This window comes from Eubalaena glacialis, chromosome 1 (assembly GCF_028564815.1).
Source record: "Eubalaena glacialis isolate mEubGla1 chromosome 1, mEubGla1.1.hap2.+ XY, whole genome shotgun sequence".
NCBI lineage: Eukaryota > Metazoa > Chordata > Mammalia > Artiodactyla > Balaenidae > Eubalaena > Eubalaena glacialis.
The window spans coordinates 233,012,450-233,039,382 of record NC_083716.1 but is presented as its reverse complement, the minus strand read 5'-3'; the positions used below and the strand labels follow the sequence as shown (position 1 = coordinate 233,039,382).

The window sequence follows — 26,933 nt, the reverse complement described above, 5'->3', positions numbered from 1 at the left end:
TTTTGTTGCTGAGTATCATTCCATGATGTGGATGTACCACAGCTTGTTTAACCATTCACGCATGGAAGGAAATCTGGGTTGTTCCCAGTTTGGGGATGTTATGAATAAAGTTACTATGAAAATCTGTGTACAAGTTTCCGTGTGAACCATGAGTTTTCATTTTTCTGGGATAAATGCCTAGGAATGCAATTAGCAGACTGTATGATGGTTGCATTTAGCCTTTTAAGAAACTGCGGAAGTGTTTCCAGAGTGGCTGTGCCATTTTACACTTCCACTAGCAAAGTGTGCATGAGTCACTTTCTCCGCATGCTCACCAGCATTTGGTATCGCTTGGAACTTTTCACCAACTTTGGTTTTTCCTTTTATTTTAGCCATTCTGATAGGTATGTACTGGTATTTCACTGTGGACTTAATTCACATTTTCTAGTGGCTAATGATATTAAACATCTTTTTGCTTGTGCATTTACCATCTGTAGCATGTCTTCTGCCCATTTTCTAATTGGATTGTTTTTATATTGTTGAGTTTTAAGGGTTCTCTATGTACTGTAGATACTAATCCTTTGTTGGATATGTTTGCAAATATTTTCTCCCAGTCTAGCTTGTCTTTTCATCCTCTTAACAGGGTCTTCCACAGACAAAACGTTTAATTTTAATGAGAACCGATTTATCTTTCCTGATATGGACTGTGCTTTTTTGTGCCAAGTCTAAGAACTCTTTACTAACCTTGCATCATGCAACTATTCTACGCTCTGATCTGTAAGTTTTACAGTTCTACAGTTTATATTTAAGTCCATGACCCATTTTGAGTTAACTTTTGCATTAGGCATGAGATTTAGGTCAAGGTTCATTTGTCTATGTACACCCAATTCCTCCAACACCATTTCCTGAAAGGCTATCCTTCCTCCATTGAATTGCTTTTGATCCTCTGTCAAAAATTAATTGGGCATATTTGTCTGGAACTAATTCTGAGCTTTCTATTCTGTCTCATTAATCTATGTGTCTATCCCTTGTAGGTTTTTTGTACATGATCTTTATCAAGCTGAGGATGTTCCTCTCCTTGTCTAGTTTGCTGAGAGTTTTTAGTATGAATGTGTGTTGGATTTTTTTCCAAATGCCTTTTCTGTAATAACTGATGGGATCATACAATTTTTAAATTTTTTTATTCTGTTGATATGATAGATTACATGTATTGATTTTTAATAACAGTTTTATTGAGATATAATTCACATACCATAAAATTCTCCCTTCTAAAATGTACAATTCAAGCTTTGCACAGTTGCAGTATCATAGCCAATGAGGTTTATCCAAGGCATGACTACTGATAATTGAAAATAAATAAATAAAATGTACAGTTCAGAGGTTTTTAGTATACGCAAAAAGTTGTATAATATAATCATTTCCATTACCTAATTTTATAATATTTTCATCACCCAAAACAGAAACTCCATACCCATTAGCAGTCCCTCCACATTTCCCCTTCCCTGTATTCTCTAGCAACCACTAATTGACTTTCTTATCTATCATACACTATGTGGCCTTTTATGCCTGGTTTCTTTCATTTGGCATTATGTTTTCAAGGTTCATCCATGTTGTAGCATGTATCTGTACTTCATTCCTTTTCATGGCCAAAGAATATTCCAATGAATGAATACACCACACATTCACAGTGGATGGACATTTAGGTTGTTTCCATTTTGGGGGCTATTATGCAAATGCCGTTATGAACATTCACATTCAAGTTTGAGGAATTGCCAAACTGTTTTCCAAAGTGGCTGCACCATTTTACATTCACACCTGCAGTATATGAGGGTTTTCAATTTCTCTGCATCCTCATTAACACTTGTTATCTGTAGTTTTGATTATAGCTATCCTAGTGGGTGTACAGGGTTATCTCATTACAGTTTGCATTTTCATAATGACCTATGATATTGAGCATTTTTTCATGTGCTTATTGGCTATTTGTATAACTTAAATTCTTTGCTCATTTAAAAATTAAGTTGTGAGAGTTCTTTATACATTCTGGATACAAGTCCCTTATTAGATACAATTTGCAAATATTTTTCCCATTCTGTGGGGTTTTTTTTTTTTTTCAATTTTTTGATGGTGTTCTTTGAAAATCAGTTTGTATTTTTGTTTTTGTTCTTTTCCTTTACTTCTTTGGCTGTGTTGGGTCTTCATTGCGGTGCACGGGCTCCAGGGCGCATGGGTTCTGTAGTTTGTGGCACACGGGCTCTCTCGTTGAGGCGCGTGAGCTCAGTAGTTGTGGCGTGCAAGCTTAGTTGCCCCGTGGCGTGTGGGATCTTAGTTACCCGCCCAGGGATGGAACCCGCATCCCCTGCATTGGAAGGCGGATTCTTTACCACTGGACCAACAGGGAAGCCCCTGATGGTGTTCTTTGAAGCACAGGTTTTTAATTTTGCTGAAGTCAAATTAATCTGTTTTTCTCTGTGATCATTCATCCTTTGCCTAATCCAAGGTCACAAAGGTTTACTCCTATATGTTCTCCTAGGACAGTTAGTTTTAGCTCTTACATTTAGGTGTTTGATTCATTTTATATTAATTTTTGTATATGGTGCATTGATTTCTGAATGTTGAACCAGCCTTGCACACTTGGAATAAATAATACTAGGTAATGGTTTACAATTTTTTAAAATAGATTGCTAGATTCAATTTGCTAATATTTTGTTGAGTACATTTGCATCTGAGTTCATGAGGGATACTGGCCTATAGTTTTCTTTTTTTATATACTCTTTGTCTGGTTTTGGTATCAGGATAATACTGGCTTCATAAAATAAGTCGGGAAGTGTTCCCTCCACTTCTATTTTCTGGAAAAGACTGTGTAAAACTGGTATTGGTTCTTCTTTAAATATTTTCTAGAATTCTCCAGTGAAACCACCTGGGCCTGGAGATTTCCTTTTAGGGAGCTTCCACATTATGAATTCACTATTTTTAATGGTTATAGGACTAGTCAGATGGTCTATTTCAATTGGGTTGAATTTTGATAGTTTGTAGTCTTTGATGAATTGGTCTATTTCTACTAAGTTGCTGAATTTATGAACTTCTTGATAAGCTTCTTGACTTATAAACTTCTTGTAGTATTCCCTTATAATCCTTTTAAGCTGCAGTATCTGTAGTGATGTCCCCTGTTTCATTCTTAATGTGATTTGTGCCTTTTCTGTTTATCTGACAGTCTTGCTAAAGGTTTATCAATTTTATTGATTTTTTTCAAAGCACAAGTTTTTGTGTTTTTCTTTATTTTTTCCTATTTTTAATTGTATTGATTTCTATTCTTTATTATTTCTTTCTACTTACATTGGGGTTTTTTTCTCTTTTTATAGATTTTTGAGGTAAGTACTTAGATAACTGATTTGAGACCTTTCCTCTTTTTAATTTAAGCATTTAGAGCTATAAATTTCCCTCTCAACACTGCTTTAGCTACATCTCACATATTTTGATGTTTTCATTTTCATTTAGTTCTAAGTATTTATTTTAATTTCCTTTGAGACTTTCTCTTTGACCAAGGGACTATTTAGAAGTGTGCTGTTTATTTTCCAAGGGCCTAGAGATTTTCCTGTTGCCCTTCTGCTATGGATTTCTAGTTTATTTCTATGTGATTAAAAAACATACTCTGCATGATGTCATTTCTTTTACACTTGATGAGGTGTTTTTTATGACTCAAGATATGGTTCATCCTGGTGAATACCCCATCATGCCAATAAAAAAATGTATTCTGCTATTGTTGGGTGGAGTGTTCTATATGTATATCTCAGTTAGGGTCTATTGGTTAATTGTGTTCTTCAGATCTTCTGTATCAATGCTGATTTTCTGAGAGAGGTGTTTAAGTACCCAAATATAATTGTGGATCTATTTCTCCTTTCAGCCCTATCACAGTTTTTGCTTCATGTAATTTGAGACTCTGTCGTTGGGTGCTTTTACATTTGAGATCGTTATGTCTTCTAGGCGGAATGATCCTTTTAATATTATGTGATGTCCCTTTTTGTCCCTAGTAATTTTCTTTGTCCTGAAGTCTACTTTATCTGATAATAATACAGACACTCTTGCTTTTCTAAATTAGTATTTGCATGGCATATCTTTTTTTCATCCTTTTGCTTTAAACCTACCTATGTTACAGTCTTTGAAATGAGTTTGTTGTAGACATCTAATTGTTATATCATTTTTAAAAAATCCATCCCACCAAACTCTGCCTTTTAATTGGTATATTTAGGACATTTACATTAAGGGTAATTATTAATATTTTATGGGTTAAGTTGCCATTTTATATTTTGTTTTCTGTTTGTTTCCTCTCTTTCTTATTACTGTTTTTCTTTTTCCTGTAGTTTAAATACACATTTATATTTTGGATTCCACCTTGATTTATTTATAAAGTTTTAAAAATATATCACTTTGTATAGTCTTCTTAAGGGTTGCTCTAGGTACAACAATATACATAAGTTACACAGTCTACCAGTATCAACATTTTACTTTGAGTGAGGTGTAGAAACCTTAATTCCACTTAGGCTCCTTTATCCTCTCCCCATTCTAAGTATAATTATCTTAAGTATTTTTTCCACATGACATTGATCACTACATTAGTTGGTATTATAATTTATGATTTAAGAAACTCATGAGGGGGATAGTTTATATTTGCTCCTATTTTTACTCATTCTGATGTTCTTCTTTCCATTCTGAAATTCCAAGCCTTATGTTATCATTTCCTTTTTTTTAAAGAGAACTTTCTTTAGTTATCCTTTCAGAATAATTTGGCTAGCAATAGATTCTCCTAGCTTTCTTTTGTCTGAGAATTTTTTTATTTCCTCTTCATTTCTGAAGGATATTTTTTGCCAGAAACAGAATTCATGGTTGACAATTGTTTTCTTTCAGTACTTGAAAAATGTTGTGCCACTTCATTCTGGCCTCCATGGTTTCAAATGAGAAACTAGTATCATTTGAATTGGTGCTCCCCTAAAAGTAATGCAGCCTCTCTCTACTTCACAGTCTCTTTCTTTGTATTTAGTTTTCAGAAGTTTAAAATGATATGTGTCAGCATGGATTTCTTTGGGTTTATGCTGTTTGGGGTTGTGATACTGTGACTGATAATAAGAAGTATATACTTGGTCTTCACCCTTGCTTCCAGCACAGAGCTCCTAAAACTCTTGGACTTTCCTAAATGATAAGAACAATAAAGGTGTCTTTTGATATTCATAACAAATCCCTTTCAATCACACCTGAGTTTATGTTAATGGGATGACTTTTGGAAATCATTTAAGGACGGGGGGTGGGGGGTGTGCTGATTGTCAGAGGAACCAACCATGTGATTAGAGAGCGGGAACTTTTAGCCCCACTCCCCAACCTCAGAGGAGGGGATAGAGTGGCTGAAGATTGAGTTCAACTATCAATAGTCAATGATTTAGTCAATCATGCCTATGGAATGAAGCTGCCAGAAAAACCCAAGAGGATGAGGTTCAGAGAGCTTCTGGGTTGGTGTACATGTGGAGGTGCTGGGAAGACGGCATGCCCAAAGAGGGCATGGAACCTCCGCACTCCCTTCCCACATACCTTCTCTGTGCATCTTTTCCATTTGGATGTTCCTGAGCTATACCCTTTCATAATAAACCAGTAATCTAGTTGATAGTATCAGAACTGAGTTAAACTACAGGATACCAAGCGGGTGTTGCAAAATTGCCTGATGTGTGGAAAACACACACATCTGGTATCAGAAGCGAAGTAGCACTGTAGTCAAGTATTGAGAGCAGAGGACACACAGGAGGAGTGTGCTTTTCTTTACAGGGGTAGGCTCAGCTTATTCAATCTGTGGGCTTGTCTTTGGCCATATTTGGCAAGTTATCAGCCACCATTTCTTTGACTACTTTTCCAGTCTCATTCACTCTCTCCTCTCATTTTGGGAATCCAGTGATACAAATGTTAGCTCTTTTATTATTATCCCATAAGTCCTTGTTGCTCAGGCTAGGTAATTCTGTTAATCTGTCTTCACGTTCACTAATTCTATCCTGTCATCTCTGATCTACTATTGAGCTCTGGATAGTTTTCTCTTTTGATGAGGGTATTTTTCACTTCAATATTTTCCATTTGGTTCTTTTTTTAGAATTTCTATTTCTTTGCTGAGATTTTCTATTTTTTCATGTTTTAAGAGAATTTATAATTATTTGTTAAAGCACTTTCATAAAGACTGCTTTAAAATCCTTGTCAAATAATCACAGCATCTGATTCATCTTTTGGTTTCGATATCAACTATCTTTTCTTATTCATATTGTGATCTTCCCGCTTCTTGTTCTGATGAGTGATTTTCAGCTGTATCCTAGACATTCTGGATATTACATTATGGGACTCTGGGTCCTATTTAATCTTTTTTTAGTAAGCAGTCCCCTACAGAGGTGTCATACAAGGGCCAGGTGTGCATGTTCAGCTTCCCGCAGGGTCCTGTTGCTATCTGCCCAGCAAAAGTGAAGCACTGACTCACAATGCCTCACTGCAGATGGTAGGTAGCCATTCAGCTCTCCTTTCAGCCCTGCTGACATCTTCCCATGAAAGATGGGCACCAGTTCACACTATCTCACTGCCTCCAAGTATGGGTATAAGCTTAGATCCCCATTAGGCCCCACTGCCACCAGGAAGAGGGAAAGCTAAAGTCCGATATATACTGCTTTGTCACTACAGCTTGGGGGCAGAAGTTCAGATCCCTGCTGACACTAGGAGAGGGACGTAGGTGAGTGCCAACTATCCCTCTCCTACCATTGTTTATGCTGGTAGAAGGCAGAGGCTCAGCTGGCACTGGGTTCCACTGACACCAGAGGGGTGTGTTGTGGTGATCAGCCCTGACCCATCAAGTCTCTTTGCTGCCAGACAGGGATGGGGGCTCATCTCACCACTGGAACCTGCTGGTACTACTCTCAAGGGACAATTGGAAAACTACCTACTTTTGCTGGACAAGGGATAGATCAGCTCTACTCTCAATTCTTCCAATACTACCCATGCAGAGGAAACAGAACACAACCTGCTTCCACTGGATAGGAAACAGGGTCCGCTCCCTGCTTGGCCCCAGTGACGCTATCACAGTAGGGAAATTGCAGCATGCCTGCTTCCACTGAGAAGGGGAAGGAGGGACAGTTCCTTACTTAGTTCCACTGACACTACTCTGGCAGGGTAATTAGGGCACCACCAACTGCTTCTCCTGTGCAGGGGATGGAAGATTAGCTCCCTGCTCAGGTCTGCAGATGCCTCCCAAAGTAGGAATCAGAGTGTCACCTGCATGTGGCAGACACAATGGAAGATTAAGTCACTGCACGGCTCCACAGACATTACCAAGTGAGGGGAACTGGAGCACTGCTGAGTGATTTCATGAGATAGGATGGGGCGAAGGGATGTAGAATATTAACATGTTGCTCAGCCCAACAGAAACCACGGGTGTGTGTGTGTGTGTGTGTGTGTGTGTGTGTGTGTGTGTGTGTCTTTTCCATTGGTGTTTGGCTGGAGTATGGTGAGCATTGCTAAAAAGGTTTTCTGTTGATAGACACGCTTTTCTTGTTCTTTTGGCTAGAGGAGAAAGGTTTCTGTTGGAAGTTATTTTTCCTGTGCTTTTTGGCCATTCCAGGTTGGCAATTTCTACAGTACCCTATCTAGGATATGTAGGAGACAATAAGAAAAGCTGCGGATCACTGGCATGCTATTCCTCAAGTCCTGAGACCCCTAGGCAATCCACCTTCTTTTCCCCCCCTTTCAGAATCTTCCTATGCTTGTTTGTTGTGTTATGTCCATGTTTTTAGTTGTAAGAGGAGGGGCCAGGAAGGATGGGTATATCCCATCTTTGTCAGAAACAGAAGTTGTGCCTCATTTTATTATAGTAATTTTAACATTTCATTTAGTGTGAAAATTAGGTAGGAAAACATCTCAAACAGCAACTTCTTTGAAGGCGCTGGACTGTGTTTTATCTATATTCTTTTTCCCAGGAATATCAAAAAGAAACAGGAATGAATCCTACCCTTGCTTAAAAACACATTATACTGAATAAATTAACATATATTATGCAAACTTCTAAATAAAACCTTCTTTGTTTTTCTTTTTCTCCCTTCTTTTATCCTATACATATTTATTTACATATATGATTTATTATATACCATATACTGAGTTAGCTTCTAGAAACAGAAAGGCAAGTAAGACCTAGCTCTTGTTCTTGAGGACTCTGCTATCCATCAGGAAGAGAGAGTCACATACAGGTAAGTGAGAAATACAGTATGGCAAGTGCTATAATATAGGTATGAACAAACGGTCAAGGGAAAGAAGAGTGGGGCATGACTAATTTTTCCACAGTGAGATGGCAAAAGCTTCACAGTAGTTAAGATGGGCCCTGAAAAATGGATGAAATGCAGAAAAATGGATGAAATGCAGTAAAGGGCAAGATACAGAACTATCATAGAGTAAAATCGTTTGGGGAAAGATGAAGGGTTAAGTGTAGAACAAGACACTGCATAGAAAGCTAAGAAATTTATTCCCCTCTTTTCCTATTATCAATAAAGTTGATAATTTCACTGCACTGATATGAGTGTCAAGCTACCCAACATTTCTAAATCTTAAGAATGATTTGCCCATACAATTATTTACTTCTCATGGCTCTTATTTTCAAATTCTATCTTTCTTTCTCCTCTCTCTGTTATGTTCAGCAGGGGCTTGTTTCTTTCCTAAAACTTTCTGCTGGAAGTTGTCTTCTTTTAGCTCCAACCCTGGCATTAAAAAATGAAGAGACTTCAGAGTGACATCGGTGGGACTGGCGGGGTATGGACCTCTGAAAAGCCACCACTCCATACAAGCATTCATAACACTGGTAAAATTGTTAAAATCAACCTTTTCATAATTCTGGAAACTAACCAAAGGCTTGTAAAAATCTGATGTACATTTATTCAAGAGAAATAGATGAATTTCAATTAGAACAGTGAGCTTTGTAAGGTTTTTACTTGCCTTATTCCCATGTCCCAGCTCTGAAGTAGCCTTGAAAACCAACAGCTTTCTAATTATCGTGAAAACCGGCAGCCCAGCAGCCACTGGAGGGGGCAGAACAGATTTAGAAGCTCACCAAAATCTGCATTCCTGTCTTTATGGGAGCTGTCTGGCAGCTCCCTGAAAAGCCCCATTCACATTACTTTGACCTGACTCACACCTTGCTCTTGTGCAAAAAGCCTTATAGCCCCAGGGATGTTTGTCAAAAACAATCAGCAGCAATTATTTAATATCACAGGTTTCTGAGGTAGTGGTAACAGTTGGAAAATTAGAAGCTAACCAAAAAAGTTAAAAGTTAAAGCTGGGGGATAAGGTGTCCACAGAGGTCTTTGCAAAGGCCTGACATATTCCTGGGGGTCGAGACAGCCACACACATGCATAAGGCTGTGCACATGCCCAAGAGAGACTAGATAAGGCCTTAAGTTCTCACCTCTGGCTGACCCTGAAGCTCTGCACAGCAGGAAGTGAAGACTTCCAGGAAGCAGAGCTGTAAAGTGTGTGTCTGAGCATTGAAGGTATGCCCCAATACATGCACAGAGGCTCTCAGTAAAGGCTGGGAGACTACTGGTTCCAAGCATATAAGAAAATCTCTGTTCACGCATCAACTGACCACTAAGCTAGCAGAGCAGAAACTTCCGTGACTTCACACAACAAAGAATATAGAGGCTATAGAATTAGTTCAGTGATGTCAAAAAGGGAAAACAGTGACAATAACAAATCTTAGGGAGGTAGGGAAGGTGATCTGATTTTCAGAGTTTCCACATTATATTATTTAAAATGCAAGAGATATAGGTATAGCTTTATGATATAGATATATCATGCAAACAGTAATAAAAAGAAGAGTTGAAGTAGCTAAACTAATAGCAAAATAGATTTCAAGACAAAAAGGACACTTTATAATGATAATAGGATCAATCCATCTGGAAGATCTAACAATTATAAACATATATGCACCTAACAACAAACATATGAAGCAAAAACTGGCCAAACTGAAGGGAGAAATAAACGATTCAACTGTAATAGTTGGAGACTTCAATGCCCAACTTTCAATAACAGAGAAGACAATTATATGGAAGATCAAAAGGAAACAGAAGACTTGAACGATACTATCAACCATCTAGATTTAAAAGATATCTTTAGAACAGCCCATCTAACAACAGCAGAATGCATATTCTTTTCAAGTGTACATGGAACATTCTCCAGGCCATAAAACAAGTTTCCATAAATTTCAAAAGGTTGAAATCACACAAAGTATATTCTCCAACCAAAATGGAATTAAATTCAAAATTAATAACAAAAAGAAACTTGGAAAGTTCACAAATTTATGGAAATTAAAGATCACACACATAAACAACCAATGGGTCAAAGAAGAAATCACAAGAGAAATAAAAAAATATTTTGAGATAAATGAAGAAAACACAACCTACCAAAATGTATGAGATGCAACTAAAGCAATGCTTAGAGGTAAATTTATACTTGTAAATACCTATACAATAAAGTTAAAAGACCTGAACTCAGTTAACATAAACTTCCACCTTAAAAAATTAGCAAAAGAAGAGCAAACTAAACTCAAGCAAGCAAGGAAGGAAAGAAAAAAGACTAGAGCAGAAATAAATTAGAAAAGAGATAAACAAAGAGAAAATAAACAAACCCAAAAGTTGGTTATATGAAAAGATCAGCAAAGCTGACAAACCTTTAGGTAGGTGGACCAAGAAAAAAAGGGAGAAAATTCAAATTACTAAACTCACAAAAGAAAGAGAATACATTACTACTCACCTTACTGAAATAAAAAGAATTATAAGCGAATACTATGAACAATTGAATGCCAAAAAATTAGAGAACCAAGATAAGAAGGACAAATTTATAGGAAGATACAAACTACCGGGACTGATTTAAGAAGAAGTAGAAAAGTTCAATAGACCTATAACAAGTAAAGAGATTGAATTAATAATTTTTAAAAAACAGAAAAACAAAAACCAAAAAAACAAAAACTTCCCATAAAGAAAAGCACAGAGCAAGATGGCTTCACTGGTAAATTCTGCCCAACATTTAAAGAGGAATTAACACCAATTCTTCACAAACTCTTCTAAAACTCATTCTATGGGACCAGTATCATCCTCAAACAAAAACCAGACGAAGATATCAAAAGGAAACTACAGACCATGATCCCTTAGAAATACAGATGCAAAAATCCTCAAACGAACACTAGCAAGCCAAATCTAGCAACATAAAAAGGATCCCACATCATAATCAAGAATGCAAGGTTGTGCACTATTGGTGGGAATGTAAATTGATACAGCCACTATGGAGAACAGTATGGAGGTTCCTTAAAAAACTAAAAATAGAACTACCATATGACCCACTACTAGTAGGTAGCAATCCCACTACTGGGCATATACCCTGAGGAAACCATAATTCAAAAAGAGTCATGCACCACAATGTTCATTGCAGCTCTATTTACAATAGCCAGGACACGGAAGCAACCCAAGTGTCCACCGACAGATGAATGGATAAAAGAAGATGTGGTACATATATACAATGGAATATTACTCAGCCGTAAAAAGAAACGAAATTGAGTTATTTGTAGTGAGGTGGATGGACCTAGAGACTGTCATACAGAGTGAGGTAAGTCAGAAAGAGAAAAACAAATACTGTATGCTAACACATATATATGGAATCTAAAATTTTTTTAAAAAATGGTTCTGAAGAACCTAGGGGCAGGACAGGAATAAAGAAGCAGACGTAGAGAATGGACTTGAGGACACGGGGTGGGGGAAGGGTAAGCTGGGACGAAGTGAGAGTGGCGTGCACATATATACACTACCAAATGTAAAATAGTTAGATAGTGGGAAGCAGCCACATAGCACAGAGAGATCAGCTCGGTGCTCTGTGTCCACCTAGAGGGGTGGGATAGGGAGGGTGGGAGGGAGATGCAAGAGGGAGGAGATATGGGAATATATGTTTATGTATAGCTGATTCACTTTGTTATACAGCAGAAACTAACACACCATTGTAAAGCAATTATATTCCAATAAAGATGTTAAAAAAAAAAAGAATGCAAGGTAAGTTCAACATGTAAAAGTCAATGAAATATATTAATAAAGGACAAAAATCACAGATACAGTAAAACCACTCAACAAAATCCAACAGCATTCATGAGAAAAGCACTCAATAAACTAGGAACAGAAGGAACTGCCTTCACCAAAACCCCCCAAGCTCACATTATAATTAATGTGGTAAGACTGAATGGTTTCCCCCTAAGATCAAGAACAAGTCAAGGAAGTCCACTGCTGCCACTTTTATTCAAGATTGTACTGGAAATTCTAGCCAGAGCAACTGAGTAAGAAAAAGAAATAAAAGTCATCCAGATTGGAAAGGAAGGTGTAAAACTGTACCTATTTGCAGATGACATGATCTTCTAAATATGAAAAATCCTAAGGTATCTACAAAAAACTATTAGAGCTAAAAAATGAGTTCTGCAAGGTTGCAGGTTACATGATTTTTATAGAAATATCAATTTTATTTCTATACATTAGCAATTAAGAATCTGAAAATAAAATTAAGAAAATTTCATTTGTGATAACATCAAAAAGAAAAAAACACTTAGTAATAAATTTAACAAAAGAAGTGTAAGCCTTGTATACTTTCGAATACTTTTCAGTATGTAAAACATCATTGAAAGAAATTAAAGATTTAATAAATGAAAAACTATCCCATGTTTATGGTTTGGAAGATTCAATGACAATACACCCCAAATTGATCTAAAGGTTAAACACAATCCATATCTGAGGCTCCTTTTTCTTCTGGGGTGGCAGAAATTGATAAGCTGATCCTCATAATAATATGGAAATGCAAGGGACCCAGAATAGTCAAAAAACTTTGGGAGAAAGAAAAGCAAAGTTGGAAGACTCACTCTTCTTAATTTCAAAATTTACCACAAAGTTACAGAAATCTAGACAGTGTGGTACTGGCATAAAGATAGACATATAGATCAATGGATCAGAATTCAGTGTCCAGAAATAAACATATACATCTATGGTCAACTGATTTTCAAAAAGCGTGCCAAGACAATTCAACAGGGAGAGAACCATCTTTTCAACATTAATGAAGGTGATGAGACAACTGCATATCCACATGCAAAATAATGAAGTTTGACACCTATATCACACCATATACAAAAATTAACTAAAAATGGATCATAAACGTAAAGGAAAGAGCTAAAACTATAAAACTCTTGGAAGAAAACAAGTGCAAATCTTTGTGATTTTGGATTAGCCAATGATTTCTTAGGTATGACACCAACGGCACCAGCAACCAAAGAAAAATAGATAAATTAGACTTCATCAAATTTAGAAACCTCTGTGTTTCAAAGAACAGCATCAAGAAAGTGAAAAGACAACCTACAAATGGGAGAAAATACTTACAAATCAAATATGTGATAAAAAACTGGTATCTAGAATATATAAACTATCAAGTCAACAATACAAAGACAATCCAGTTTTTAAATGGGCAAAGGATTTGAATAGACATTTCTCCAAAGAAGATATACAGATGGTCATATAAGCCCACGAAAACACATTAGCATAATTAGTCACTAGGAAAATGCAAATTGAAACCACAATGAGGGGGATGGGGAGATGAAAAGAAAAAAAAAGGACTACATGAGGTAATGAATGCTAATTAACCTAGTTGTGGTCATCATTTCACAATGTATATTTATATGAAACCATCACATTGTACACCTTAAATATATACAATTTTTGTCAACTATACCTTAATAAAGCTGAAAAAGATTTTTTAACAAACTGACAGTGAGATACTACTTCACACCCATAAGGATGGCTATAATTACAAATACAGATAACAACTGCTGGTGAGACCATGGAGCCTCATACACTGCTGGTAGGAATGTAAAATTGTGCAGTCACTTTGGAAAAAGGTTTGACAGTTACTCAAAAGGTTAAATACAGACTGACTACATGAACCAGCAATTCCATTCCTAGGTATATAGTCAAGAGAATTGAAAACATATGTCCACACAAAAACCTGTACACAAATATTCACAGCAGCATTATTTATAACAGTTAAAAAGTAGAAACACCCCAAATGTCCATCAACAAATGGGTAAATAAAATGTGGTATATCCATACAATGGAATACTGTTCAGCCGTAAAAAGGACTGAAGTCCTGATACATGCTACAGAAGCGGTCCCCAAGCTTTTTGGCACCAGGGACCGGTTTCGTGGAAGACAATTTTTCCACGGACGGGGGTGGGGGGCGGGGGGTGGGGTGGTTCAGGCGGTAATGAAAGCGATGGGGAGCGGCAGATGAAGTTTTGCTCACTCACCCGCCACTCACCTCCTGCTGTGTGGCCCAGTGCCTAACAGGCCACGGACCACTACTAGTCTGCAGCCCAGGGGTTGGGGACCCCTGTGTTACAGCATGGGTGAACCTTGAAAACATTATGCCACGTAAAAGAAGCCAGATACAAAAAGCCACTTATTATATGAATCAATTTATATGAAATGTCCAGAATAGGAAAATTCATAGAGACAGAATGTAGATTAGTTGTTGCTAGGAGTTAGGGGGGAGAGGGAAGGGGAAGTGACTGCCAATAAGTATAGGATTTCTTCTGGGGGGCGGTGAAAATGTTCTGGAATAGCGGTGATGGTTGCATAATTTTGAGACTGTCCAAGAAATTGTTGAATTGTACACTAAAAGAGGTAAATTTTATTGCATTTGAATATCTCAATATAAAAAACAGTGAAGAAACTTTGCCACTCTGACATTTATCCCTAAATCTCACTAGTTTACTCCAAATCCTAGGCCACCCACACAAAAAATTTTTTTCTTATCATTACAGTAAAATTTCCAAACAGACTTTATGTATTTAGAATGTATAGAAATTAATCATCTTTCCTGTACATTCACAGTTCCACAATGCTATAAAATCATTTCTGAGTATAAGTTCAAATACTGTCTCCTCTGTCAACAGGCATTTTTCTACCTGTTCAGATAAAATCTACTGATCTTTGACCATCTGTGTTCTCTAAGACTTACTGCTATTTATCAATATAAATTTTATGTTGACAAACTACTCAAGTACTTACAATTAAGAATATCCACAAGTGGTCTACTTTAGGACCCATTAATCTTTGTTATTATCTATGAATTTCTTGTATTTTCATAAACAGTGAGTTGGGATTTACATGAAGGGAATAACGTTGCCAGTAGTTTCGAATGACAATGACAACTTCCCCCATTTACTGCAGAACAATTTAATCTTGCTTCCCACCAGGCAAGGAAAGAAGGGGTTCCCTTGACAATGGAAGAGCTGAGAGTGAAAGCACAGTCCTTGAATTTCTTCTGTTGCCCACAGTGAGGCACCGTCTATATTTGTCAGATAAATGTGGAAAATAGTTACCAATGGAATACCATTTTCTTTCAAATCCAAGAAGTTTGCTCTGAATAATTCAGAAAAGGACATCTCAAACACAGTTATACACCATTAGAGCTAATACATTTTGAAATATTTAGTTTAGCAATTTCATAGTGTATTCTAAGGAACACTAGTTCTGTGAGATGATCCACAAAAAAATGTTGTAAGAAATCTATTAACCCACTGTTTTCCAAAAATGGGTAGCCACGGAATCTTTTTTCTCCATGGCACCTATTAAAATCCCAAAGAACTTGTGACCTACCAACACCTTGTGGAAAATCCTAAGTTGGTCAAATAATCCATTTTATAAAACATGAAACTGCTCTCTCTCTCTGTCTCCCCAAATTTAACTGATTTGTCCAAGGTCACCCAGCCAGTCCCTAACTTCTAGTGCTCTTTCTGTGCTGCCACACTCCCTCACCAGAGGAACCTTTTCTAAATGGCAATTTAATCAGATTGGACTTCCTCATAAACAGCAAGATTAGTCATTTAATGTTAGTTATGTTTGAAAGCTTTCCCACAAAAGGGTTGACCTGAAAGAGGTTAGTATTATATGTCTCTCCTTTCAAGTTGCTATTTCAAGGTTGATTTTACCTGGAGTGAGAGGAAATTTCTGTCTATCTAGAACAGTTCAATCTTGAAGATATTTCAGTATTTCTCACCACAGCACCCTTTCTGTGTTCAGTATTTTTAGCTCATTGTTTTCTGTTTTGGCAGCCGAGAAGCTGCAGTTTGTAATTTTACCTCCAGCTTCATATTTCTTCTTAAAAGTGAATACAATGTCCTGTTTATAATAATAAAATCACTAGTTGGCAGAACGACATTAAATGGAAAAAAAAAAAAAAGAAAAAGAAAGCAATTGGAAAATTTAGAGCAAGCAATTTTATATGCCAAGTTTCACATTTGTAATGGTCCGGTGGAGGTCACTGGGCTTCCTTTTTATTGAGGGAATAGTAAAGAAATAGATATCTACAAGTTCTCCTGTGAAAAACTATAGGAACCGCCTCCCCTTCAAGGAAGCTCATAGTTTTACTGCAAAGTGACATGATCCAAACTTCCACAATACTACTAAAATATAAAAATCAGTTTAGGGTGGCAATTTCCCCCTCTAATAATTTAGGTTTTCATTTTCCACTTTAATTGAGCTTTTAAGCTTTGTTTCCAGTTTAGTAACAAAGGAAACAAAACAATATGAATGAAATTGAAAATAATTGGAGCCAGTCTCAGAAATAACCTTGGGGTTTCTTGGACTTCTGGTGCAACCCCCTTTAAGCAGTTTCCTTGGATATATTCTCTTCCTGACCCCCAAAGGCTTGCAGTATTGGTGCTGCATTTTTTTTTTTTTTTTTTTTTTTAAACCTCAGATGCCCTGCTAAGGAGAGCTGCAGGTTAGGCCATGCAAGCAGCAATTCTCCAGAGACTGGAGCCGAAGGTCCAGAAAAATAGTGCTCCCAATCAGAAGGGCCAGATTGTTGCCCCTAGGAGTTCACACTAGCCTTGCTTCTTGAAAATTGCTAACCAACCATTTTTCTTTTCAAAATAAACACTATTTCTCTCAACTTCAGTTTGCAAAATATTACCCCAATTCCACTGGACTAAAAAACTGGAATTTTACTGACATAATTGGATTATGAGGTTTAAAGATTGATGGAACTTTTGTGTTCCAAATATAATCGTTCAAATACCAAACCTAAACGGGTATGTAGAAGTCCTTACGTAGCTAGAGCCAGGGTAACACTGTAGGCTCCACGGCAGGGTGGCCCAGCAGAGGGGGTCAAGAAGCCATCAAAACCATAGGAGTTGTGAGAGCCCTGTTACAGCAGGATTTGGGAGTCTTCGGGGAACATACCACCCTTTCTGCAGCCACAGCCTATCGCTAAACTGAGAACTACTTCAGTCAGTCTAGTTCCCCCTATGCCTGCTCATTTCTCAGATCTCAGCTCAAGCACCAATGACGCTGGCAGTTTGTTCATATGAATGTTACAGCGCTTGCCATCCTCTGCTGTAATTTATCTGAGTATAAATCTGCCTCCCTGAGGAACAGTAAAGTCATGGAGAACAAGGGCTGGGCCTTACTTGTCTTTGTATTTCCAGTGACTAACTGAGCACTTGGCATATATTATATATACACATATATATTATACAGAGAGATATATAAATAATATATGTAAATAAAGTATATAGGAGAGAAAGGAGGAAAAGGAAAAAAGTTTTTTTTAGGAGTTCCCAGAATACATATTATTTATTCATAGCATATGTTTTTTAGTATGTGTTAGGACTCATTTCTAGTTCTTTTGACATTCCTAGAAAATTAATATTGATAAAACCTCTTTGAAGGCACTGGACCTCTGAGCAGAAGAAATCACAGTATTACAAACTCTTGTACCAAGTATCTCTCTCCTCCATTACAATTCCATATTTGACTATTGCTTAAAACATTTGATTCATGCTCCTCTGCTATAAGACTGAGTGTTCCGCAAGAACAGAGACCACATCTATTTTTGTTCACTGGTGAATTTCTACTGCCCATGGATGGTGTTCCATAAATTTGTTGACTGAAAAATGAAATAAATCTATTAAAAGACCAGTCAAAGAGAAGGAAAAGGTAATCAGATCCAAACACTTCAGCATACTAAGTACTTCTCTATTTTTTATTGTAAAAAGAAATTAACCGTGACTACATAAACACATGAATTAACCCTGGCACCCTCACAAGGTGTGTGGATTAGGTGGTAAGTGAGGTGTACTTCAAGTGAGAAGAGAGTCAGTGTTCCAGAACACAAAAGGCAATGAATGATACTGGCACTTCTGTTGGTTCCTATACTTTCAGCCAACTGTGAACAATAGGTATTTACGCATGTCCAGTACCATGGATTTATGAAAATTATCTAGTTTTAGCTAAATTAATCCTTACAAAATAGGCAAGTGGCTAAAAAAGATTATTGCAAAGATCCACAGATTGAAGATAATATTGAACTAATAATAGTAATACCACCAATACCATGAAAATAGCAAAGTTGACATTTCTTGTGCTCCTAACATGAATTCATCAGCCACACTATGATTTCAAAACAATGACTGTTGGGGCTTCCCTGGTGGCGCAGTGGTTGAGAGTCTGCCTGCCAATGCAGGGGACACGGGTTCGAGCCCTGGTCTGGGAAGATCCCACATGCCGCGGAGCAACTAGGCCCGTGAGCCACAACTACTGAGCCTGCGCGTCTGGAGCCTGTGCTCCGCAACAAGAGAGGCCGTGACAGTGAGAGGCCCGCGCACCGCGATGAAGAGTGGCCCCCCGCTTGCCGCAACTAGAGAAAGCCCTCGCACAGAAACGAAGACCCAACACAGCCAAAAATAAATAAATAAATAAATAAATAAAAATAAAGGAATTCCTTAAAAAAAAAAACAAAAACCAGTGACTGTCAATCATATGGTCCATAGCAGATACTTAGAAAAAAATAAACACACTTAATCTGTCCCTTCAAGGTAAAAGTGATGTTTTAACAATGATTTTTAAAAAAAGAGAAAAAAAAGTTATTGCTTTTTGAAAGCAAAATAAAACAAGAAACTCAAGTTTTTAATATAAAATTCTAAAAATGGATGTTTTGAAATGTTTCCATCGTTACACAATTTGGGGACCTAAAATGACCTAATCTTATAAACTACAAAACTGCTCATATCTATACAGTTAAATTTTCTAACAGAATTTTATAACCAGTTTTTAAAGATGCCAATTGAAGAATAATCAAAGATTATGAAATCATTTTAAAAAATCTAAAAATGCAGCACCTTTCAATTAGTCCACAAGAACTGATGGACATCATGAAAGATGGAAGTTTATTAGCTGGATTTCAAAATGAATCTGAATATAATCAGTGAACAGGGTTGAAAAATAAGTATTATGATTTAGTAAGTTGAGCTCACTTCTTCCTAAGATATAAGATATCTTTTTCAGTTATGATAACCATTAAAACCAAAACTAAGTATCAAAATATACAAAACTTACAACCGGACCTCTGTATTTCCACACTGCAAGTTGTTAAAGCAAAATAAAAAAATAAAGAATATTCAATCACATTGCTTTCACCAAAAGTAGGATTAACAATATGAACAGTTTTCTATACCTTTTTAAAGTAAAATAAAAATATATTAAAATTTATTTCTTTCTCATTTTTCCACTTTTATGTATGTTAATAGCATATATAATAAATTAGTAAAGTAGTAAGTACACTTGTAATTTTAAAATAAAGGCACATATGTTACAGGGAATGCACGTTCAACAAACTTTAGAGATTACTACTTTAGATATCAGGAAGCAGTTGAAAGATTTTAAGCCAAAGGAGTAAAAAAAAAAAAGAAAAAAAGAATAAGATTTGAATTTTAGAAAAATAATTCTAGAGGATAATGGGCAGGTAAAAAGTTTCTGGAAGTTAAAGTGATTAAAAAAAAAAATCCCTGTTACTGTACTAATAGCAGAGAGCATCCCACAGGCTCCCTGTATCTGTGGATCCTCTTGCAGGACACACAGGTATATTTTAACAGAAGACTTCTGCAGAGCAAGACCTCCTAGTCTGTGGTCTAACTCAGAAGGCAATGGGGGCCAAAGAAAAAGGCAAGGCGGGGCCATGAGAGGGGAACTGAGCGATACTGGCTTCTAGGACTATTGGCATGCCTTATTATTATTCATCTGCAGGCTAGGAGTCAGGCTAGGAAAGACTGAGCACCTCTCTCTTCTGATATTTCCATTTATAATTTTTTAAAGTTATAGAAGTTTTTTTTTTTAAACAATTTGAATAACAGAGTAATTTATAAAATGAAACGTAAAATATTGCCTCCCTATCAGTGAAGTGATAGGCACTTCACTGAAGTCCACGCACGATAATCACTGTTAGCAGTTCAATGTATTTCCTTCCAGAACTTTTTTTTTTTGCAAATATACTTTTCTGTGTACATGTATATGTATGCACATACACATTTATGTCGTTTTTATATTATTTGACTTTATAAAAAACTAGGCTCATATTCATACTGTTCTGAAACTTGCTTCTTTCACTTGGCAATATATGATGGCCATCATCCTTATATGATGGCAATATATGATGGCCATCCTTTTAGGAAGTCCACATGGAAATGCTTCCTTTTTTGCAGCTGCAGGGAATGTTATCTTATTGATAGGACATAGGTTATTTAACCATTCCTTTAATGATGGACATCAGCAGTGTCACTTTTATAATAAAGCAGCAACGAACATTCTTTACGTACATCCTAAAACACTTCTTTGAGGAGGATGGACTCCTGGAAATAGAGTTTTTAGGTGAAAGGGTAAGTAGGTTTAAAATGTTAATAGCTACTGCAGAATAGCTATACTAACTTACACTTCAAACAATAAAATTCAGCCATCCATTCTAACTTTCTTTTCTTATTAAAAATTTTTAAATAGATTCCTAGATTTACGAAAAGATCTCAGAAAACAAGTCCCTCAATTTATATATGAGAAAATGAAGGTTCAGAGAGAGTAAGATTATGGACTCAAGATCTCAAAACCCCTGACAAGATGACTGACCAGGAGTTCTCTGAACAGTGGTTACTGCTGAAAGCCAGGAAGGCAACTTGAGTTAACTGACTTCAAATATAATGTGTGTTCCATCAGAGTTACTAACAAGCAGGAAAGGGAACTGTCAACTCCTTTTCCTTGCCTACCTGCGGCAAGAAAAGAAAAGAAGTACATTCCTAAAAGATACAAAAGCAAGAGGGAGCCGGAAAGGAGGATTCTCAAACTAGGTGGAGTAATGGGCACCAAGAGCTTAAGGTACCGTAAGTTCAGCTACATGAAGTGAGCAAGTGTGGCGGAAAAGACTCTGACACGGGATGACCTTAGCAAAAAACCTTCCACAGCCTCAGTGGGTTGTGTGAAAAGTTTCTTGGTTCTAAATATCTCCATGTGGCATCCAAAATGAATGCCAGTACTGAAACCAAATTCTGAAGAGAAATATCAGAAAAGAACTAACATCCCACAATGAAGAAACATCTTCAAAGAAGATGTTGTTAAAAAAATACCACAAAAGTACTTTCCAACAAATTCCAGACCTAAAAGTAAAGCTTTAAAATGAAGCTCCAAGCACAGAAGTCTTGAATCCTTTGCTCTGTGCCTGAAGAGGCCCATTTAAAGGAAGGCATTTCTAACCAGATAACACTGTCTTTATTTGACCAGACCTATGGGGCATAGCAATGAGAAAAGAAGGTGGCAACTACACCTTTTGAAATTATAATAGCATGGTCTAGAAGAAAAGTCAGCATACTTCTTCTATAAAGGGCCAGAGAGCAAATATCTTAGGCTTTGCAGGCCATATGGCCTCTGCTGCAACTATTCAACTCTGCTCTTGTAGTGCAAAAAAACAGCCATAGACAATATATAACCAAATAAGCATGGCTGTGTTCCAATGCAACTTCATGAATGCTGAAATTTGAATTTTATATAATTTTCATGAAAAATTATTGTTTTGATTTTTTTCAACCATTTAAAAATATGAAAACCAGTCTTAGCTCACGGGCTGTACATAAACAGTCAGTGGGTTAGATTTAGCTTGGAGGCCATCATTGGCCAACCTCTGGTACAGAGCACTTAGTTCCCAATTGTACGGAACTTGAATGTTGGTGGAAAGATGGGAATATCTGAGGCCAGCTCCTAGGAGAGTTAAGTTAGAAGGCAGAAAGATAGAAACATTATGTTCTTTTTTTTTTTTTTTTTTGATTTGACACATTTATTTTTTGAAATGATTACCAGAAGAAGGATACTTTTACATCCATCACCTCACATAGTTACCTTTTTTTTTTTCACACACACACACACACACTGTATTTTATTTTTACAAGAGATAAATGAACTGACACCAAGCATTGTAAATGGATGACCACAACAAAAGCAACAATGATTGCAATTACCAAAAACGAAACACACTCATACTAAGAAACATGATGTTCTTAAAGAGTTTCAGATATTTACCTTAAATCTCTTCTCTTGCTGAATTCCTCTGGTGGAATTGTCCAAGGCAGGCCTTGAGGGAGACATTCTAAAACTTCTGAAGAGAAATCAGAGAAATCCACTCCATACTCTGTTAGTATCCCTTCTGTTTCAGGCTCGATTTCACCAGCCTGCCCAAGACTCTTAGCCAGCTGCCTGTGGACAGGACAGAGAGGAATAAGCGTGTTAGTGAGTAATGAAACATAGGCGACCCATTCCTCTCTAAAAGTGAGGGTAGTAGGAAAGTCTTCGAAACCTCCTGCCCCTCCCCCAGAAGGAACACCATCACCAGTGAATGGGGGGGCCAAGCAGAAGAGATGAGGATACTCTTGTCCTGTTAACGCCATGACTACAGCATAATTTTACCTTTCCTCAGGAATTCTGACCCAGGGAGTAGGGCAAGACAGCCCTTCTTAGGACTCTGGCAGTTGTTATTCAGGGAGAATTAAAAGCTTTTGTCAATTATTTCTCTTGTAAACACCTTTAGAGACAATTCTGATCAACCCAGTTTGCTGTTAAATCATTAGTTTCACAGTGCCTATACCTTACGTCATGCTTACTAGATTAGATCTCATGTTTTTATTTATTTCACAATTCTACTAATTTTTCCCTTAATGTTTTAAAATACTTTATCTGAACACAAAAGTAATATATGTTCACTCTAGAGAAGTTAGAAAAGAAAGAAATATACCAAGAAGAAAATTTAAATTCTCTTTAATCCAGTCACCCAGCAAACGACCATTCGCATTTTAGGGTACTGGTCCATTAAAAGTAAGATTGCATTTAATAGGACAGTCCTGATGCTATGAGTAGGATTCCATCTTTTAGAGGGCTGATCTCACTCTTTTATCTGTGGGACATCTACACATATATCAAAATTGATAATTCTCGATTCTTCTAAGTATTGGCATGCCACATACAGACCACAAGTCTAAAGTTAAGTGCTGAATATAGATAGTCAATAAGGAAATGTGACGTAAGTCTCAAAACAGCCGCCTTTGTTGAGGGTGTTGGGGAGACCAGAGAAGGCCACCTTCTCCATTGCACAGGTCTACTCATCTACCAGCGTGATCCAGGAATCCACCCTCAATAATTCCTGCAAGGAGTTTAGCTCTGGCATTAGGGTCTTCTCTGGGGCCATTCAATTTCTTTGAAGAAGATTCTGTTTCCTACATAAGGGTAGATGCCTGGCTACTAGAGTTCTTAGGTACACAGTGGTGGCGTGGGACTGGGGATGTGGTTGCCTTACATGCAGACTTTTAACAAATTCCCATTTTCACCCTCACTATTGGAACATGGCAGTGGTGGCAGAACAGCTGGCCCCACTTCTCATATGCCAGCCAAGAGAGACCACCCACTGTTGACACATACGCCTGCCTAGCAGCACAGGCTCAAGGCAGCCTGTGAGTTGACCTGTGGGCTCCAGGTGGCCTGTAGGCATTTCACATACAATGGTGGCTCAGACCAGTGCCTTCTCCTCAAACGTAGGTGGTGATCTCCCAGAAAGCACATCAAAAAGCCAAAGATAGCAAAAATACATGGGAAAAAAATAACAGAAAGCTATCTGGAAGATCCACAAATATATGAAAATTAAACAACCAATGGATTAAAGAAGAAGTAAAAAGAGAATTAGAAAATATTTTGACCTGAATAAAACACAACATATCAATGTTTGTGAGAAGCAGCTAAAGCAGTGCTTTGAGGGAAATTTACAGCATTAAATGCTCATATTAGAAAAGAAGAAATGTGTCAGTGACCTAAACTTCTACCTTAAAAAACTGAAAAAAGAAAAGCAAATTAGATCCCAGGTAAGCAGAAGGAAGGAAATAATAAAGAAATAAGAATCAATGAATAGAAAATGAAGAAACAATAAAGAAAACCAATAAAATCAAAAGCTGATTCTTTGAAAAGATAATAAAATAGGTAAGCTTCTGGTGAGGCTGATCAAGAAAAATAAGGAAGAAGTTACCAATATCAGGAATGAAAGAACATTTTTATAGATCCTATGAGTATTAAAAGAATAATAAGGGAATTATGAATGACTTTAGGCCAACAAATTCAACATCTTGGATGAAATGGGTAAACTCCTTGAAAGACACACACTGCCTAAGACTCCTCAAGCAGATACCAATACCTAAATATTCCTTTATCTACTAAAGAAGCTGAATTCATAGTTTAAAATGTTCCCACAAAGAAAAATCCAGGCCCAGATGGTTTCACTGGAGAATGCTACCAAGTCTTCAAGGAAGAATTAATACTAATTCCATAGAAATTCTTTCAGAATGCAGAATAGGACAGAACACTTCCTAACTAGTTTTATGAAGCCAGCATTACCCTGATACCTAAATCAGACAAAGGATTCATGAGATCAATATCCCTCATGAAAAACAGACTTAAAATTCTTATGAAATATTAGCAAATAGAATTCAGCAATATATAAAACAATAATACAACATTCAAGACCACGTAATTCAAGATCTGTCTGACATTCAAAAATTAATCAATTTAATTTATCAATTAGCAAACAATGAAAAAACACATACAATTATCTCAATAGAAGCAAAAAAGCATTTAACAAAATTCAACATCTATTCATGATCAGAACACTCAGCAAATGAGTAATGAACAAGAAGGTCCTCAACTTAATAGTGAAAGACTAAATGCTCTCCTCCAGATCAGGAAGACAAGGGTGTTCACTCTCACCAATGGTATTAAACATGGTATTGGAAGTCCTAGTGAGAACCACAAAGCAAGAAAAAGAAAGAAAAGGCATACAAATCAGAAAGGAAGACTTCCACATTGCATGTAAGTGGACGAAAGGACTACAATTCCCATTACAGAAGCCTCCTACTTAATGCCCGGCATCTCTTTATAGAAGACTCCTCTAACTCTACGAAAACTAGTACACTGTGAAACTAGTGTGAAAGCCAGCACACTGTATGACTTAGACTCTGCTTCAATTCAAGACTTTGAATGTGAAGAGAATGACACAAACATAAAGAGGTGCTTAGGATTCACAGCAGCTAGAGTGGTTCCCACCGAAAGTAGTGGTGGTAGCAGTACCCAATGGCAATGCTGTCCTGCAAGAGCAGTGGTTGAGCTGTTAAAGAACCGTTGCCATTGTGGCCAAACTAATCCTGATAAAAGACTGTGGTTGAACTTCTTGTTCGTGGCTTTCCAGACTGGCCTTTGTTCCTACCCATAACTTTCTCAGAACATTCAAGACTCTTACTGTTTCTATGAGCCCTTCAGTATCCTTCTAATAAATTCCTTTTCCAACCACAGTTGGTTTCTCCTGTTTGCAACCAAGAATCTAGACAGTTAAAGACTCAGGTCTCATTAATTTTCAAAATGACAACATTATGACCTGTGTTCACTAGAATGCAGTTCCTGTTGAGGATTTGGGGAACCTGTTGTCACCTCTGAAGTTTGAAGGACATTCTGGAAATTAATATTTTGAAAATTAATGGGACCTGAGTTACCTCCAGCCCATCTAAACAATTAATTATTCTCACAGGTTCCTGAGGTTCTATTCTCTACATCCATCTCCTAATACTAATGTGTTTGTCTGGGTTCTTCGTTGTAAGCATGAGAAACTAACTCCACTTGGAAAAGAAATTTATTGGATAGATACCAAAGAGCTCACAGAAACAGTGAGGGACCTGGAGAACCTGAAAGGAGGGTGGAAACAAAAGAATTACACGCTCAACCTCTAAAATCTTGATTCCAGGCTAAGATGGAAACTCAATGACTTCGTATGAGTATCAAAAAATTACTTTGAATCTATTGCAGCTGCCAGGCTAAGACGGCAACAAAATAAATAAACAAAAATAAAAATCCGGCTTCCAGTGTCCTTGTCCCCACAGTGAGCCACAGCCACCCCCCGCCTCTGCAGGAGACCCACCAACACTAGCAGGTGTTCCAATGTGATGCTGAATAAGAATGTTGAGAGAAGACCCACCACCAGTCCCTCCCATCAGGAAGCTTGCACAAGCCTCTTAGATAGCCTCATCCACCAGGGGGCAGATAGCAGAAGCAAGAAGTACTACAATTCTGCAGCCTGTGGAACGAAAACCACATTCACAGAAAGATACACAAAATGAAAAGGCAGAAGACTATGTACCAGATGAACGAACAAGATAAAACCACAGAAAAACAACTAAATGAAGTGGAGATAGGCAACCTTCCAGAAAAAGAATTCATAATAATGACAGATATGATGATACAGGACCTCGGAAAAAGAATGGAGGCAAAGATCGAGAAGATGCAAGAAATGTTTTACAAACACCTAGAAGAATTAAAGAACAAACACCTAGGAGAATTAAAGAACAAACAAACAGAGATGAACAATACAATAACTGAAATGAAAAATACACTAGAAGGAATCAATAGCAGAATAACTGAGGCAGAAGAACGGATAAGTGACCTGGAAGACAGAATGGTGGAATTCACTGCCACGGAACAGAA

General features: G+C 37.1%; 1 protein-coding gene across 8 annotated transcripts in view; it reads right to left on the bottom strand.

The window, feature by feature from the left end:
• The window catches only part of DIS3L2 (DIS3 like 3'-5' exoribonuclease 2), a 378,405-nt gene that overhangs the window by 162,681 nt on the left and 188,791 nt on the right, over positions 1-26,933 (bottom strand). For all 8 annotated transcript variants that reach the window (XR_009700788.1, XM_061188495.1, XM_061188488.1 and 5 more), the window contains exon 9: positions 22,449-22,622. Coding sequence is in view for 7 of the 8 variants with exons in the window: in XM_061188495.1 (XP_061044478.1) it covers positions 22,449-22,622 (174 nt within the window). In the remaining variant the exon portion in view is untranslated. The remainder of the gene's footprint in view (positions 1-22,448; positions 22,623-26,933) is intronic.